Source organism: Tenrec ecaudatus, chromosome 2 (assembly GCF_050624435.1).
Source record: "Tenrec ecaudatus isolate mTenEca1 chromosome 2, mTenEca1.hap1, whole genome shotgun sequence".
Classification (NCBI taxonomy): Eukaryota; Metazoa; Chordata; class Mammalia; order Afrosoricida; family Tenrecidae; genus Tenrec; species Tenrec ecaudatus.
The window spans coordinates 137943359-137959335 of NC_134531.1; the positions used below are offsets into that span (position 1 = coordinate 137943359).

Consider the following 15977-nt stretch of genomic DNA (forward strand, 5'->3'; position numbering starts at 1 on the left):
TGCACATTTAATACACCCAAAGTCATGTGCCAAGCCCTGGGCATATAAAATAAATGGTCATTGATCTCTAAGAGATAATTAGATAGAAGAAAACTTAGGAAAACATACTACCTTAAACTTTTATGTACATAGCAACTGAAAATAAGCACTATATAAGATTTCAAGGCAAAGAAACTAGAAATAACTGAAAAAGAGAAATACACTAAAAAACTTTATGTTAAAGAGGTCAAATATAAAAGAAAGGGCCATGTATAGCTTTGGGAAGCCAGTTGGGCAAGGGGTCAATCAGTAAGTAGTGAGAGAGTTCAGACTAGTCCATGGAAGGTGTGAATGTTGAATTTGGACCTTTCTCTTTCTGTTGGCCACAGAGAAACAGCGTATTTCAGAGAAGAAAATCAACGTGAAGGACAGAGATTTAAGCAAAACACCTTTTCAGCATTGCAGAAAAGCAAACAAGGAAACTCTGGAGGCAAAAAGGCAAAGTATCTTGTGTTTTTCAGGCTCAATGAAATAAGGAACAGAAAAGCTAGCTAGGAATATTGTGTCCAAAGAATTTTCTGTCTTAAATCGAGTTTTGTGATTAAAAGGAGCACAAGAGGAAGAATTAGGGTTCTGTACTTGAGTACAAGATTGGGACTGAACTATTGAATAACATGGAAAGTCAAGTCAAAGAGAAGGAGAAAGGCGAGCCAACAACAAGCATACTTAAGTGGTGCGAGAGAGCCGTAAGGGCTCCAGGAAGGCAGGGAAGAAAAGGCAAGAAGGTGGGTGAAAAACAAAAATAATGAGGAATACAATAGCCAAAAGAAGAATGAAGTTCCCAGAAAGGGAGGTGTGGGGGGAGGGGGGAAGAAGAACTCTTTAAAAGAGCAGAGAGCAGCAGGATGATACAGAGAATGAGAATTCAAATGAAGCTCCCTGAAGGTGGGGGAATGTTGTGATCAGCAGGTTCCGGAAGTAAGAGATTACAGTAGGGTCAAGTAAGAAATGAGCCAATGCAGGGGCATCGCTCTGCAGTTTTAACTATACACACACAAACTGAGAAGCTTACACACACAAAAAGAAAATACAAATATGTGATTGACAGTTGCATCTTTATCGAGTAAAAGACAGTCACTGCCACTCATTCACCCACTACATATTACACCCAGTTTTTCTTTTTCCAACAAAAGACTGTAATTTTGGGCTGTGTCTTAATTTTAGATATAGTCCATCAAAACACCTAAAATGAGCAGTATTCAGACACCTTGTGTTGCAGGGTTTGACCAGCATGTACAGACTACTGACTGGCATGACTTGATTAAACGTTTGTTCCATAGTACTCCAAATTATTAACTGATAAACCAAAAAGAGTGCAGTTCTAGTTGGCTTCTTCTTCTCAAGGTAAACTGTTAAATATGGAATTTCTATTATTAAAAAAACAGACCAAAAAGACCTCACAGCTCTTTAAAGGTAAACAGTAAACAAACTATGTGATTCAGAACCTAAGTATGAATTTGTCAAAAATAAAGCCAACTGATAGATGGATAAAATCAAGTTACACATATAAGTTAATCTGCTGCTTCAAGTCCTTTAAGAACTAAAAAGGAAAGGAAAACGAGAAGCAGAGGATCATAATTTAAATTTTTTTAAAGTTAAAAAAATTAAACAGATAACTTACTTTAAGAATTTCATCCACACAGCTCACATCACCAGAAGCAGATGCCTTAAGAGAAAAAGAAACAGATATAAGATTTAGACTCTTTTATTATTAGATTATTTGCTACAGAAAGATATAAGTATTATCAGAAATAAAAACTATATATGAATTGAGAACTTAAATTACATTTTTCAAGATTTTGAACATTAATTAGATTAAATGCAGTTTTGCAGGTAAGCGGCTTGCAAAAAAAGTTAAAAGTTTGCTTACATTCAAAATACTGAGATACTTCATGCCAGATAAATTAACAAACAACAAAAAACCCAATTTCACTGAAAGATTACTTTTAAGGAACAATATGGGTGATTTTACATACTTTCTTAAAAGATGAAAATTAAAGCCGTTTATCCAAAGGTACACAGGAATTAGAAAACTGGGGTTTGAATTCAATTCTAATTTCAAGGATGATGATGTTTGAAGAAAAAACAAATGAGCACTTTATTGTTCTTTTTTGAGAAAAGTAATTAGATAACAAATACAAGGTAACAGTGAGTTTACCTAGACAGGAAAGGCTTAAATGTTCTGAGTCCCAGCCCTTCTCCCCTGGCCATTCTGAGCATCCATTTGTTGTTTTGGTCATTTTTTTTAAATTATTGCACAAATTATATTATGAGATGAGACTTCAGCTTTTTCACACTGAAGGCTCTCTTCTTTGGTTATTTTGAATGCTATGCTTTAGCATATAATTACAACTACTGTACATTTCAAACCAGCACCATGAAACAGGAGCAGCTGTCTCAACCCTGTTACCAGAAGAAAGGATCGCAGCCTCCGAACCATACACCACCACCAACTCCAGGATAAACGCCAACACTATAACAGCGACCATGGCCCACATCTCACTCGAGTCATTATGAAAAGTCATCAAGAACCTAATTTTCTTTGTACATAAAAGAAAATGAGATACATCACTGGCATGCTATTTATTCTACCTAATCAAGAGAAGGAAATCCTTTTATTTCATAAATGACTTGTCACTTTTAATTTCTGGAAACAGTAAATTAGTCTGTTTCCCAAGAGGAAACAGTTCTACGGTACATATCCACCCATTTAGGAGTCACTCATCTCACAAGTTTTTCTTTAAACTCTTCTATTCTTTAAATTATCATATTCTTGGAAATTAGGGCAAAGACAGAGGTAATTCAAGTTCAATCATAATTTAATGGTAAGCAGCTTTACATTTTCATAATGTTAAATAGCTCCAAATGTGTGATTTACCTCCAGTGGTTGGGAAGGTATTTTTAGCTTGGTAAGATGTGCTTTGCTGCTGGGCTTCAGCTCGGTCATGCTGTTGCCATGGGGCTGGCTGCTGTAGTGCTCTGAGGACAGCTTTGGTTCCAAGGACTCCTGTCCATCCATGGGCCGCACATAGGCAGTGGGCTTCTGTAACATTGAACTGGACTTTGACATCAACGAAGGGGGGAAAGACTGGTTTGAGTGCTGTCCACTTGGAAAAGGTACGCGGGAAGGAGAATCCCAGTTTGCATCAGGGTCCCGAGGCGATTTGGAACGCTGATGTTCCTTGCTATGATGATCATTCCCATGAGACCTGGAATGACTGGAGCTTAATGAAGAAACAGCCTGGGGTTTCCCAGGGCTAGAAGAGCGTGATTTGGAGTGTTCTGATCCATGCTGGCCCTTTTTACGGCTACTGCTCCCACTACTGCTATATGAGTCACGGTCATGCCTCTGGCTACTGCTGTTGGTGCTGCTGCTGCCACCTGCGCTGGTCCGTTGGCTGCTGTGTCCACTCTGTATGCCTGAGGACCGTTTCTGAGACTGAGAAGTGCTGGGTGCAGGTCCTACTGGAGTCCATTTGCTACTCTGATGAGAGCTTCCATGTCTCTGTTCAAAGAAATTTGGGTTGGATTTTTCATCTGCAGTCGGTGGTACTGTAGGCTTGGGAATTGCAACAAGCTTTGGTATAGCTCTGTCCCCTAATAAATCCTTCATTTCATCGTAGTTTCCAAGCATACTCTGAATGCGACTTGATAACTTGTCTTCTTTGCTAGTCTGCCAAAAAAAAAAAAAAAAAGTAAAACAAAAATTGGATAATTAGCACAATTAGATATAAAATACAATTATAAACTGACTTGCCAGTCTTCAAATAAATTGTTAACTGGGAGGTTTTACCTCATACCTTGCGGCTAGCAAACATACAACTTTCATAGGGAGACTCATTTAAAGTGTCTAAAGAGAACCACACTGAAATACAAATATTCTATAAGTCAACTAAGAAATGGATCCCAGGAAGGAAAAACATCTGAATTTCACCAATTAACAAACTAGCACGTGGCAAAAACTTGTGAAAATTGTGGTCATGTCTTTACATGATTAAGTTGCATGTCAGAAGAGCCAGCACTCATCATGACTGGCTTGGAGCAGGAACCACTGTCAGCCTTATAATTCAATGTTACAGTTAAAAGCAGAAACAAAAATGGAGTGGAGTAAGCTTTACTCAAGTGTTATTTTTCCTTGGAATTTTAATACCATAATTTCTCAGGTTAATTAAAATTCCAAATTAAGCAAAGAAAGCCAACCAGTGATAAGAATTTGAAATGCTGGCTACTAAATTCAAATCAACTAAGATTCCGGTTTTTGAAGTCAACAGTATATATGTTAAAGTTTAAACATTCATTCTCGTCTAGGGTTATAAGGTTCAAATACATACTAGCTCTGGGGGCCACACATTTGCATACAGGGAAGAAAGGGTCTTGGTTACATGAAAATAGAATTCAGATTGAATCACAACTTATTCTGTGGTTGATATGAACCTAATTACAATTTGTGATTGATTACCTGAAAATTGGATTCCTATCCAAATCCAATCCAATTCATTCTTAGTGTAATTACAAAATAAAGGGTAGTATGAGTCAAGAATCTAGAGCAAACTTTTTCTTTCAACCCGCCTTTGATCTCTGTTCTGGATTAACTGTGTCCCCAAACACATACATTGAAAATCCTACACCTGTGGTTTTAATCTTACTTGAGGAGGGGTTTTCTTTGCTATGTTAATGAGTCAGTATTAGTGGAGGGTGTGTCTTAAATCAATCTCTTTGAGACAGAAAAAGTAAGTTATCAAATAAAGAAAGCTGGGGGAAAATAAGATACCAACACCACAAGAATTTCTACCAATGAACCAAGGAACAAGGACTTTCCTTCTGAGTCAACATTCCAAGACCAGGCTTCTATCTATCTCCTAAACTCTGAGAAACTAAGTTCTGCTTGTAGCGACACACGCTGTGATACTTGTGTAATAGCCACATTGGAGTAACTATGACAATCTCTAATATTGTTTTGTGTAACACTCACAACAAAAATGACTGCCAGTATGACTCCCTCTAAATTGGAAAATCCAATTAAATGTTGGGGTTGGGGTTGGGGTTTCCTTCTGTCTTTGAAACAGAAGGAAAAAAATAAAATTTTTAAAATGGGAAAATCCTTTAAAATCCCTTACATGGCTTTTCTAGATCCCACAAATGGTTTCTATTAGCACCAACTAGTATGGGGGTACAGACTAAGGTATGCTATATTTCTAATATTTCATTTTTAAAAATCTCAACTTCATACTATAGCTAACTCTCAACTTCATACAACAAATGGTCAATACTGCTTAAGTGCATAGTATTTCTATGATACACAAGATAAGCCTTTAAAATCTAAGGAAAACAATTCAGATAAAATCCAATATTAAGAGGCACATATGGCCACCACACTATATTAAGAGTCACCAGAAGTAGTGTCATTTGATATTGAATGTCACCCAAATCAAATTCAACCTTACTTAAAAAAAAAGCAATTGGTTCAGTGCACTAAACACATCTGACAATGTGCTTTAAGATAAATTTCATAAAAAAATAACTTTCTAAATAAATAAATAACTTTCATATTGCTAATTTAGCATTAAATGAATCAGAATTAAAATCAGAGATTTATCCTAACAGAAAAAGAACTCAATGCACATATATATTGAAACCTACTAATCAAAGCCATTGAAATTTAGTATGCTAACCAAATGATATTGAGTAACAAAAATGACATATTAAATGGTCATTTTTTATGTTATTCCCCAAAGAGCAACTGGGAAACAGGAGATGATGCACAACGAGTTGCAACAAATGTAGCTTAAGGCTGAGAGAGGTGCCGGGCTGTGCACGCAGGAGTACAGAGATGACTGCCAATCCAGAGCACTCGCTTAGTAATAAATTCAGGTCGCACAAGGAACGGCAGGAAAGCCGGGTTCCTAAAGTGGTAAAATGCAGTCTCATGACTGAGCTAACATTCTTTGACTCACAAAACCTGGCTTGCATATGACTTCTGTATGCACGTTATCCACCATAGTCACTCCAAGAAGACATAGTCTTATAAGAACAGAAAATTACATTATTAAATATATCATTCTTTTCTAATACAAGATTCTAGATTAAAACACTTGAAACTGTGCTGTAGGGGGGTTGGGGGAGGGAAGACAGGACACACCAAGGGGGCCAACTTACAACTTTGTAAGGTTCGGCAAAGAGAGGAGAGCTAGGTGGGAAGGCGTCCTCGCCCTGCTGGATTTCCTGATTCCGCCTTTCCCGTTCTTTCATACGCAGCACATTCCGGTCTTCACGGTTCATGTTGCTATGAAGAGAAAACACAATCTTTACATCACAAAATGGAAAGGAAAGATTACATTCTCTGTGTGCACTGACTTTTGTCAGTTTGAATCAGAAATTCCCTTTCACCTGCCAAGTAATAACAGACATTTGTGCTAATATTAGGTTTGGGCAATGAATGGTTTAACTGCCTAATACCAATAGTTCTTCACAACTATCCAGAGAGGAAACACTAGCCCAAAATATTAGGGCCCACCCCCAGCGAAACACTTCACCTTATTACTTTGCAAAGTGCCCTGTTGGGTGAGAGTCAGCTACAACCTGGATGTTCGGAGGGAAGGTTGCACTTAAACCTGTCTTCAGAAAGTTCTATAAGCCTTTCCAGGCAGGCTTCTTTTCCAGTAATCTAACTATTCTTTGCCATTAGAGGTTATACAATGCATTCCCACCTGCCACCCCCTCTCCCCGCCACCCCCCAGGGGGCCAGTGGCTTTTCTCTACTTTGCATCTACCTTATCTTGATTTCTTTTTGTCCCAAACACAGCTTCCTTGGTGTCCATCCTTAGGGCAGTTTGACCTCAGCTTTGCTGTTGCTCTAGAGTCCCTAAAAAACGACATTTCTGCTCTAAATATATTAATATTTTAATTAGCACCTCAATAAATGGCAAATCTGAGGCTTTTAGCAATAGAGTCTAAAATTAACTTGGGTTAGTAACAGCAGTTGAAATTGTATTGAAAAAGGAAAAGCTTGGGGGTGGGGAGAAAAAAGTGAATATAATTTCTATTATCATGGAAAGTATGTTCTATTTTCACAAACAAACCAAGGGAAATAGCTTATTATTATAGCAGCAGGGGTTTGGGGTAAACAAAGAACAATGATAAAGACTGCCAAGCCCTGGGATAAGGGATTACCAGAGGCTTTGCAACATCCTTTCTGAAAGAGGAACGAATGGTCCTATGGTTCATTTTTTCAAAAAGCCCAATCAGAGGCCAAGGGCACGGAAAGAGGGTGGGGAAGAATCAGGCTATCCCTCATACTTGTGGAGCAACTCTAACCTGAAGGCTCAATAAATTAAATCTAACTAGAAAATTAAAATCAACTAAGACTGAAAAAGCTGTAATTGTGAAATTGAATTGGCAGCAAAATCTCTCTTGAGGACTTGAATCAGCAGTGAGAATAGTGAAAGTACACATCCAAAGATAAAACTTCCTAATTTACACAATTTAGTATCATGCAAATAGCTTAGACAAAAATAAACGCTATTGCAAGACATGGAAACAAGTATGTGGGTTTTTCGGTTTGGTTTGGTTTTTGTTTTTTTTGTGTGTGTTCTAGCAAATACAGAATCTAGTACCATATACTAAACCACAGAAAGTATTTAAATCTTTCCGTAACAGGTACTATAAACTATCTACACTGTTAATCAGGGAATAAAACCCTCTGTTGTTTACATTTCCCTCCTGCACATTTTGAACCAATCAGTAACTGCGTCACTGACAAGCAAGCTTCAAACAGGCCTCGTGAGCTAGTGCTGCCAGCATACCAAGTCACTTCTATCTGGTAAGAGTGTAAGGGACATGCGACCGTCATAAACTCAATTCCTCAAAGATCAGAAATACCTTCTACAAAGTTGGTTTAAGTTGACATATTCACCAGCACTAGAATAATCCTTCAAAAAGTACTTATATAGTACTCCTGCCAGACACGATGGTAAAGATTCCCACAATCAAGTCCTTCTAAAATCAAAGCCACAGAAACATTTTCTTTGCTCAAGCAATAAAAGCCACCCTACTAAACATTTCTTCTTTTAATAAGGCTGTCAGAAAGCTCAGGCTAAATTAACTGATCATTGAAAAAACAATAATGCAGTAGCAGCTTTGTAGCTAATGGACGTGCCTTTAATTCTATAGACCATATTCTCTGGGTAGGGCTGCTAAACTGAAGGCTAATGTCAATTTTTACTGTCAGATGCTGAAAACTGGCTTGACCATTTTAATAGCTATGTCACCTTTTAAAATACTTGGTACTTAACTTGCTATTAAACTATTATTTTCCTATTGAATTATAATTTGCTGACCATTTTTAAAAATCCCATGTCTTTGGGCTAAGTTTTGGCTTCTATTTTGCTTTACTGACTAGTTTGCTTATTTCTATGTACTACCATAATATTTTGGTAATGGTGGATTCACATTAAGTTTTAATATATGGTGTAGTAAATTCTTTTTTGTTCTCCCCCAGCACCTACGCATATTCAGCATTCTTATTACATTTATAACACCGCTTACTAAATATTCTATCTTGTTTCTGGTAAATTTGGAAAACCCATTTACCTACCTTTAGGAAACTGACACTTCACATGTTAGATAGGGCCCTGGCAGGCAAGCATGGTATTGTGTAACTTTTTCAAGTGTCAGAAAGGCAGCGGTAGAGATGCCAGGATCAGGGTAAGTTTTATGGGGGAAGGGTATGCCCTAACACTGTCAGTGTGACAATAAAATCCCAAGGCTAAAAACTGTGGCGAAGAATCGCAGTAAACTAAACACTTAAAACTTTATCTTCCTGACACTTTTCAAATCTATAAAAGTATACTGAACATCTATATACTTTTCGTGTAAATGTACCAACTATTAACATTTTACTGTACCTGCTTCTGTCTTATCTTCATATATGTTCTATTTTATCTTCAGGTAAATTTCTAGTATAAAATTACTCAAAGAATATATGCATATGATCTCATTTTAATATATATAACTGCTACTTCCCCGAAAGACTGTCAACTGATGGCACCACCAACAGCATAGAAGGTCCTTAAGCCATGCCATTTGCACCTGAATCTTTTAAAATTGTTCCATCAATCTCCAGGGTTAAAAAAGTGTGTGTGTGTGTGTGTGTGTGTGTGTGTGTGTGTGTGTCAATGTCACTTTGCTTTATTCGTTCAACAAATATCTGAACTTATGTGCTATGTGCTATAAGCTAGATATGAAATGGAGAATGGCAAACAAATTGCTTCTCTTTCATGAGTTACTTGGCAATCCACAATCTTTGTAAACTGCCTTTTCAAATCTGTCCATTTTCATAAGTAACATTATTATTATGTGATAACTAGTGTTTTCCCCATTTCACATATATCTTACTTGAGGAATCAAAGGAGGACTGAATCTTTTATTAAACTGCTTCCGATTGTCAATAACTGCTACTTCACATCTGTTTCCTCCCACATGCTCACTCACAGACTCCACTCCCAGGCCATGTCTGAACGTGTCCCTGCAAGTCCACTACAAAGCACACCGTCGTGCTCTCTCCAACACTCCAGGTTAGTGGTGTTCTTCTCCTTTCCCTTTGACTTGCATCTGCTCACATCTTTGAAGTTTTCTGTTGTCTGTTTCTTCAAGGTAAGTGTAACTTAAATAAATATTACAAGTTTCAGTCTACACATACAGTGCTATGAATAACTTCATTTTCCAATTATTTAGTATTAAAGGTGGCCAGAAATGGTTCTAATTATGGACATAATTGGGATCATAACAAAAGAGGATGACATTGGTAAGTGGCCTCCATCACCTACTGCAGTTTTTATAAGTCTCAACCAACCAATATTAGCATCTACTTGAAAACGTAGTTACAGAAGAACTAGACAAACTAAGAAAAGGCCATTATACTTTGTTACCATTTGGGTAGCAGAGATCCACAGGCCCACTTGAGGAAAAAAATTAGAGATATCTGAAAAGGATTAAGAATGGCAAACTTGGAAGAGTGGCAGGATGAACCCACAGTATATGGTATGTGCTTGCTTGACTACTCGCTGGATGAATATGTTGGGGAAGAAGAGGGAGATCCAATTTTTTTCTCCAAAATCAATACCACGGAGACTACAGTACAAATTGTCAAATTGACCTTTTAACTCCTATTGTACAGATAGATCCTCAAGTTGTAGGTAATTCAGGTGATTTAGTTATAAACAAGGATGATTTGGATTATGTAGACCAGCATCCTGTGGCTCCCGACCCCTTTGGGAGTCGAACGACCTTTTCACAGGGGTTGCCAAATTCATAGAGTAGCAAAATTACAGTTTATGAAGTAGTAACGAAAATAATTTTATGGTTGGGGTCACCACACATGAGGAACTGTATTAAAGGGTCACGGCATTAGGAAAGTTGAGAACCACTCATGTAGACAGACAGAAGTATTCTTGGTTAAAAAAAAGTCATTAAATTACAAGTTACAAAAAAACAATAATGGCAATTATCTCTTAACTTTTTTTAACGTCTTAAATACCTTAACATTAGTACAAGGAAAGAGTTTCAATGCAACTAAAGCCAATTGAAGTAATGAAACTCAATAGATGGGCTAACTTAAATGATCTAATTTTTGGTCTAGTCATATAACATACTAGTTATATGACTGTTATTTATAAAAGGTCCATGCTGAATTTAATCTGATGAGAACCAGATAAAAGGAAGTACTAGATTGAGGGAGTGCTTGAGTAGAGGCCCAAGGTCCTTCCATCACCTTAATACTAAACCTATAAATATAGACACATAGATCTATTTCCCCATCCTCATATATATATTTGCATGTACATGTCTTTGTCTAGACCTCTATAAATGCCCTTTGACTCCCAGCAACTCCCTGCATCTCCCTTGACTTTCCTCCTGCCCTACTACCATGCTCCATGCCCACCCGGGTTACAGCTATACCTCTTCTCTACGTAACCTTACCCTTGACCATTCCCTACCAGGCCTGCATTTTGGGTCCCATGTTGTTCCTTTGTCCCTGTGTTTGTTAACACCTCTTCCTTACCTCCCCCCACCTCCCCTATCCCAATTGGCACTCTATGATGATCACCCGCCCGACACAACTGCTGAAGCCAAAGCGGGGGAACAAGTAAATGTGGTGACGAAAGCTGAAGGTGCATGGCTATCAAAAGAGACACTGTCTGGGGTCTTAAAGGCTTGAAGATAAACAAGCGGCCATCTAGCTCAGAAGCAACAAGGACCACATGGAAGAACACACCAGCCTTTGTGATCACGTGGTCCCGAAGGGATCAGTTATCAGGCATCAAAGAACAAAAATTCATATCATTGGCTGCACACCTCCATGATACAATCGCCGAGAACAAACGGGTGCATAAGCAAATGTGGCGAAGAAAGCTGATGGTGCCCGGCTATTAAAAGAGATAGTGTCTGGAGTCTTAAAGGCTTGAAGGTGAACAAGCGGCCATCTAGCTCAGAAGCAACAAAGCCCACATGGAAGAAGCACACCAGCCTGTGCGATCACGAGGTGCTAAAGGGACCAGGTATAAGGCATCATCCAAAAAAAATACCATCGTGAATTAAGTGAGAAGTGCAGAGTGGAGACCCAAAGCCCATTTGTCGGCCACTGGAGATTCCAAGAATAAAAAAGAGGAGGGATCTTTTTAGAGTGGTAGAAATGTTTTACAATTAGATTGTGGAACTAGGTCTATAGCTCTGCAAGCTAACTAAATACCATTGAATTATTCACTTAAAAATGAGTGAATTTTATGGAATGTAAGTTATATCTCAATAAGAGGAGTTTTTTTATACAAAGAATATCATTGGCTTGAGAAGCATCCTGGATGGTTATAAATAGCCAGCTTTTCAGACCTCTATCCTGATGTCATTAATCATGAGTTTCAAAACATTGTATCCCCTTAAAATACTTCAGGTTCTCATTCTTTTACTTACACTAAATAGACACAACAGCAGTCTCGTCATTAAAGTAATCTGCTGTTACTCAAGAAAGCAAGGATATGAACAAAACAAATATTACAGTGTCTACAGATTTTACACATTGAACTTGAACCAACACTATAAACCAACTAGACTCAAAGGCATCTAAATAACACTCCACCCAGCAACAGCCGAATACATTTAATTCTCAAGTTACACGGGGCACATTCTCATATTTTAGATCTTTATTAAGAAGTCTCAATAAATTCTCAATGATTGAAATTATACAAAGTATGTTTTCTAACTATAATAAATGAAATTAGAAATCAAAAGCAGAAGGAAAATTGGAAACTGAATACCAGAAATTACAAGAGAAATAATTTGCGATGACTAAAAATAAAAACAGTACATACTGAAATTTATCAGCTGTAGTTATAGCAGTCCTCAAAAGGAAATTAACTTCTGTAAACATGGATATTAAAAAGATCTCAAATCAATAGCTTATTATTCTATCTTAACATTTTTTAAGACCAATTAAAACCACACCTAGCAGAAAAAAAGGAAACAATAATTACAGGGGAAATAAAAATAAGGAGAATTAAAACATGGCAATCAATAAAGTCAGGGGAGGAAGGGGGAAAAAAAAGAAAAGAAAAAAATAGGGGGACCTGATGCAAAGGGCTTAAGTGGAGAGCAAATGCTTTGAGAATGATTGGGGCAGGGAATGTGCAGATGTGCTTTATACAATTGATGTATGTATATGTATGGATTGTGATAAGAGTTGTATGAGCCCCTAATAAAATGTAAAAAAAAGAAAAGAAAAAAAAATGATTAGGGCAAAGAATGTACAGATGTGCTTTATACAATTGATGTATGTATATGTATGGATTGTGATAAGAGTTGTATGAGCCCCTAATAAAATGTTTTAAAAAAAAGAAATATTGTGTTCACTCAGTATCAGAAACAAAACAACTATCACTTCTATTTCAATATTATATTAGAAGTTCTCATCAGGCAAACAAAAGAAAAAACCCCACCCACAGCCCTCGGAAGAACACACTTCAGAAGAGAGCACTGGGCTACAGCTACTTAGAGAGGTGCATTGGATTAGAGCACACGGGAGAAATGCAAAGGGATGGAGGAGGAGAGGACATCCTGACCCTCCTGGTCCTGCTCGGAGAAGACAACGCAAACGGAGGACCGTAGGGCCAGCCCCACCACAGGACACGGCGTCCCTCACTGGAGGCTGTGGGAGACAGCACTGGAAACATAGTGCAGGACAGTGCACGGTCTGGCCCCAACACACTGGGAAAAAACACTGAGGGCGTGCAGCAGAGCAGCAGGGGAGCAGACGGATGAAACCCCTGGGGAAGACCAAAAATGGACTTTGGAGACAGAATGTGGCACCCCATCAGACTGGACTGGAAAACACTTGTAAATCACAACAAAGAGACCTTAAACTATTTATAGGTTTTCCATTTTTGTCAGTGGCTTTCTTTTTGTTTGGGTTATTTTGTGTTTGTTGTTTGCTGTTGTTATTGTTTTGTTGATTGTGACTGACTTCCTTTGTTGTTTTATTTGGTTTGGCCTGGTTTTTGCACTTATTAATGTAGCTACATGTCTATCTAGATAAGAGAGGCGGGATAAATAATTCGGAGATGAAAAGAACGGGACCAATGGTTCCAGGGGAGAAGGGGAGGTGGGAGAAAGGAAATGGGGGGAGGAGGGGCAACCAAGGGACAAGGGAACAAGTGCACTAAAATCAACAACAGAAGGAAGGTCGTAGGATGCCTAATGGGATTCAATGAAGAGCAATGTAGCAGCTAGGAATTACTAAACCTGAATAAAGGCCGAACATGATGATGGGACAAGAAGGAAGTAAAAAGGAAATAAAGAACCAGGAGTCAAGGGACATTTATAGAAGCCTAAATACAAGCATGTATTTATATATAATGAGAGGGGAATAAAACTATGTACTCATATCTGTATGTTTAAGAAAGAAGGCTGCAGATGAACATTGGGCCTCAACTCATGTACTCCATTAACACAAGAAAACTCTGTTCTAACAAATCCAGCATTCTGTGATGCTCACTTTCCCAACATGATCGCTAAAGACAAAATGGGTGTATAAACAAATGTGGTGAAGAAAGCTGATGGTGCCTGGCTATCAAAAGATAGAGTGTCTGGGGTCTTAAAGGCTTGAAGATAAACAAGTGGCCATCTAGTTCAGAAGCAACAAAACTCACATGGAAGAAGCACACCAGCCTGTGTGATTATGAGGTGTCAATGGGATCAGGTAGCAGGCATCTAAGACCCAGAATGAAACCATACCCAAGGTGAAATGGGGGGGGGGGGAGCATGGAGTGAAGACCCAATGTCCATCTGTAGACAATTGAACATTCCCTTCCAGAGGAGTCACAGGGAAGAGATGAGTCAGTCAGTCAGGGTGCAGCAGAGCAACATTCTTCTAGTTCTTTGGTGTTTCCTTCCCCCCACTATTCTGACCTCAATTCTACCTTATGAATCGCATTAGGCCAGAGCATGCACACTGCTACAGATAAGAGCCCTTAACACAGGGAATTTAGGATAGATAAGTGTCTCAGGGCCAACAAGGAGAGTAGAGATACCAGGAGGATTAGAGGAGGAAGGAGGGAGAAAGAAAGGGGGAATTGATCAAGGATCAACCTAGAACCCTCTCCCAGGGGGACAAACAATGGAAAAGTGGGTGAGAGGGCAACAGAGGATGGTATAAGATATGGAAAAAATAATCTGACTTATCAAGGGTTAGTGAGGGAGGGAGGAGGAAAAAATGGGAAGCTGATATCAGGGGCTCAAGTGGGAAGAGAATGCTTTGAAAATAATAATGATATGTGCAATGTACTTGACACACTGGAGGAATGTATGGATTGTGGTAAGTGTTGTAAAAACACCCAATAAAAGTATTTTTAATTAATTTTTTAAATCTCTATTAGTGAAAAATTACCATATATACTCGTATATAAGCCGAGTTTTTCCAGGACAAAAAATATGCTGAAAAACGGGTTCGGCTTATACACAGGTCAGTGGTACCCCAGCGAGGTGTAACATCTCACTGGAGGCCCCCCAAGGTAAAGGGACAAGCGCCCATTATCTCGTGGTGATTGCCATTTCACTGCTGTTCTTTCAAAGCCCCGCTAACATTGCAGGGCTTTGAATTATGTTTACTCATGTCTAACCAATCAGAGCTGTCTTATGACTTGGACCACTTCAATTTGCAGTGATTCACTTACGGCTGGCAGCTGAACTGGTAAGGATGTGTGTCCCCTCTGGTCTTTGTGTTAATTCCTGCATCCCCCGCCCGCACTGACTCCCCTCCCCTCTACACGTGGAGGGGGGGGGGGGGGCGTTACCATGAAAGTTCTGTTTCAAAATCTTGTTTTTTATCCTTTTAGAAATGGGAGGGGGGGATTTTAAAAATAAAAAGGAAGAAATGGATACTATTGAACCAAAACAAAAACGCCGGTCATATGACACTCATTTCAAGATTAAGATTGTGTCAAGAGCAGAAGAGAGCAATAACAGTATTGCAAGTAGGGAATTCTGTGTTGACGAAAAGCAAGTGAGAGAGTGGCGGAAAATGAAGGCTGACTTGGAACAGATTACAAAAGCTAAAAAAGCTCGTCATGGTTTAATGTCTTTTTATGGGGCTCTAGAGAGTGAATTGCATAAATGGGTTATGCAATGTCGTCAAAATGGTTACTGCGTAACATGCATGGGAATCCACATACGTGCTCTACAAATGGCTAAGGATGACAAATAGAAAGAATCAGGCATTGAAAAATTTGCTGCATCAGCAGGATGGTGTACCCGCTTCATGAATAGGTTTGGCCTACTATGTGTGAGACAAAGAACAAAAATTTCCAAGAAATTGCCACAAGACCTTGAAGAAAAAATTATGCAATTCCAGTCATTTATTATAAAACAAAACAGGATTTATAATTATGGACTGG

General features: G+C 38.5%; 1 protein-coding gene across 2 annotated transcripts in view; it reads right to left on the minus strand.

The window, feature by feature from the left end:
* The window catches only part of AFF4 (ALF transcription elongation factor 4), a 97486-nt gene that overhangs the window by 53790 nt on the left and 27719 nt on the right, over positions 1 to 15977 (minus strand). The window contains exons 2-5 of one of the 2 annotated variants that reach the window (XM_075541536.1): positions 6810 to 6901; positions 6196 to 6322; positions 2918 to 3712; positions 1661 to 1705 (exon numbers count right to left, since the gene is read on the minus strand). In XM_075541536.1, the coding sequence (XP_075397651.1) occupies positions 1661 to 1705; positions 2918 to 3712; positions 6196 to 6318 (963 nt within the window). In that variant the 5' untranslated portion in view covers positions 6319 to 6322; positions 6810 to 6901. The remainder of the gene's footprint in view (positions 1 to 1660; positions 1706 to 2917; positions 3713 to 6195; positions 6323 to 6809; positions 6902 to 15977) is intronic. The other variant, XM_075541537.1, reaches the window with a different exon arrangement.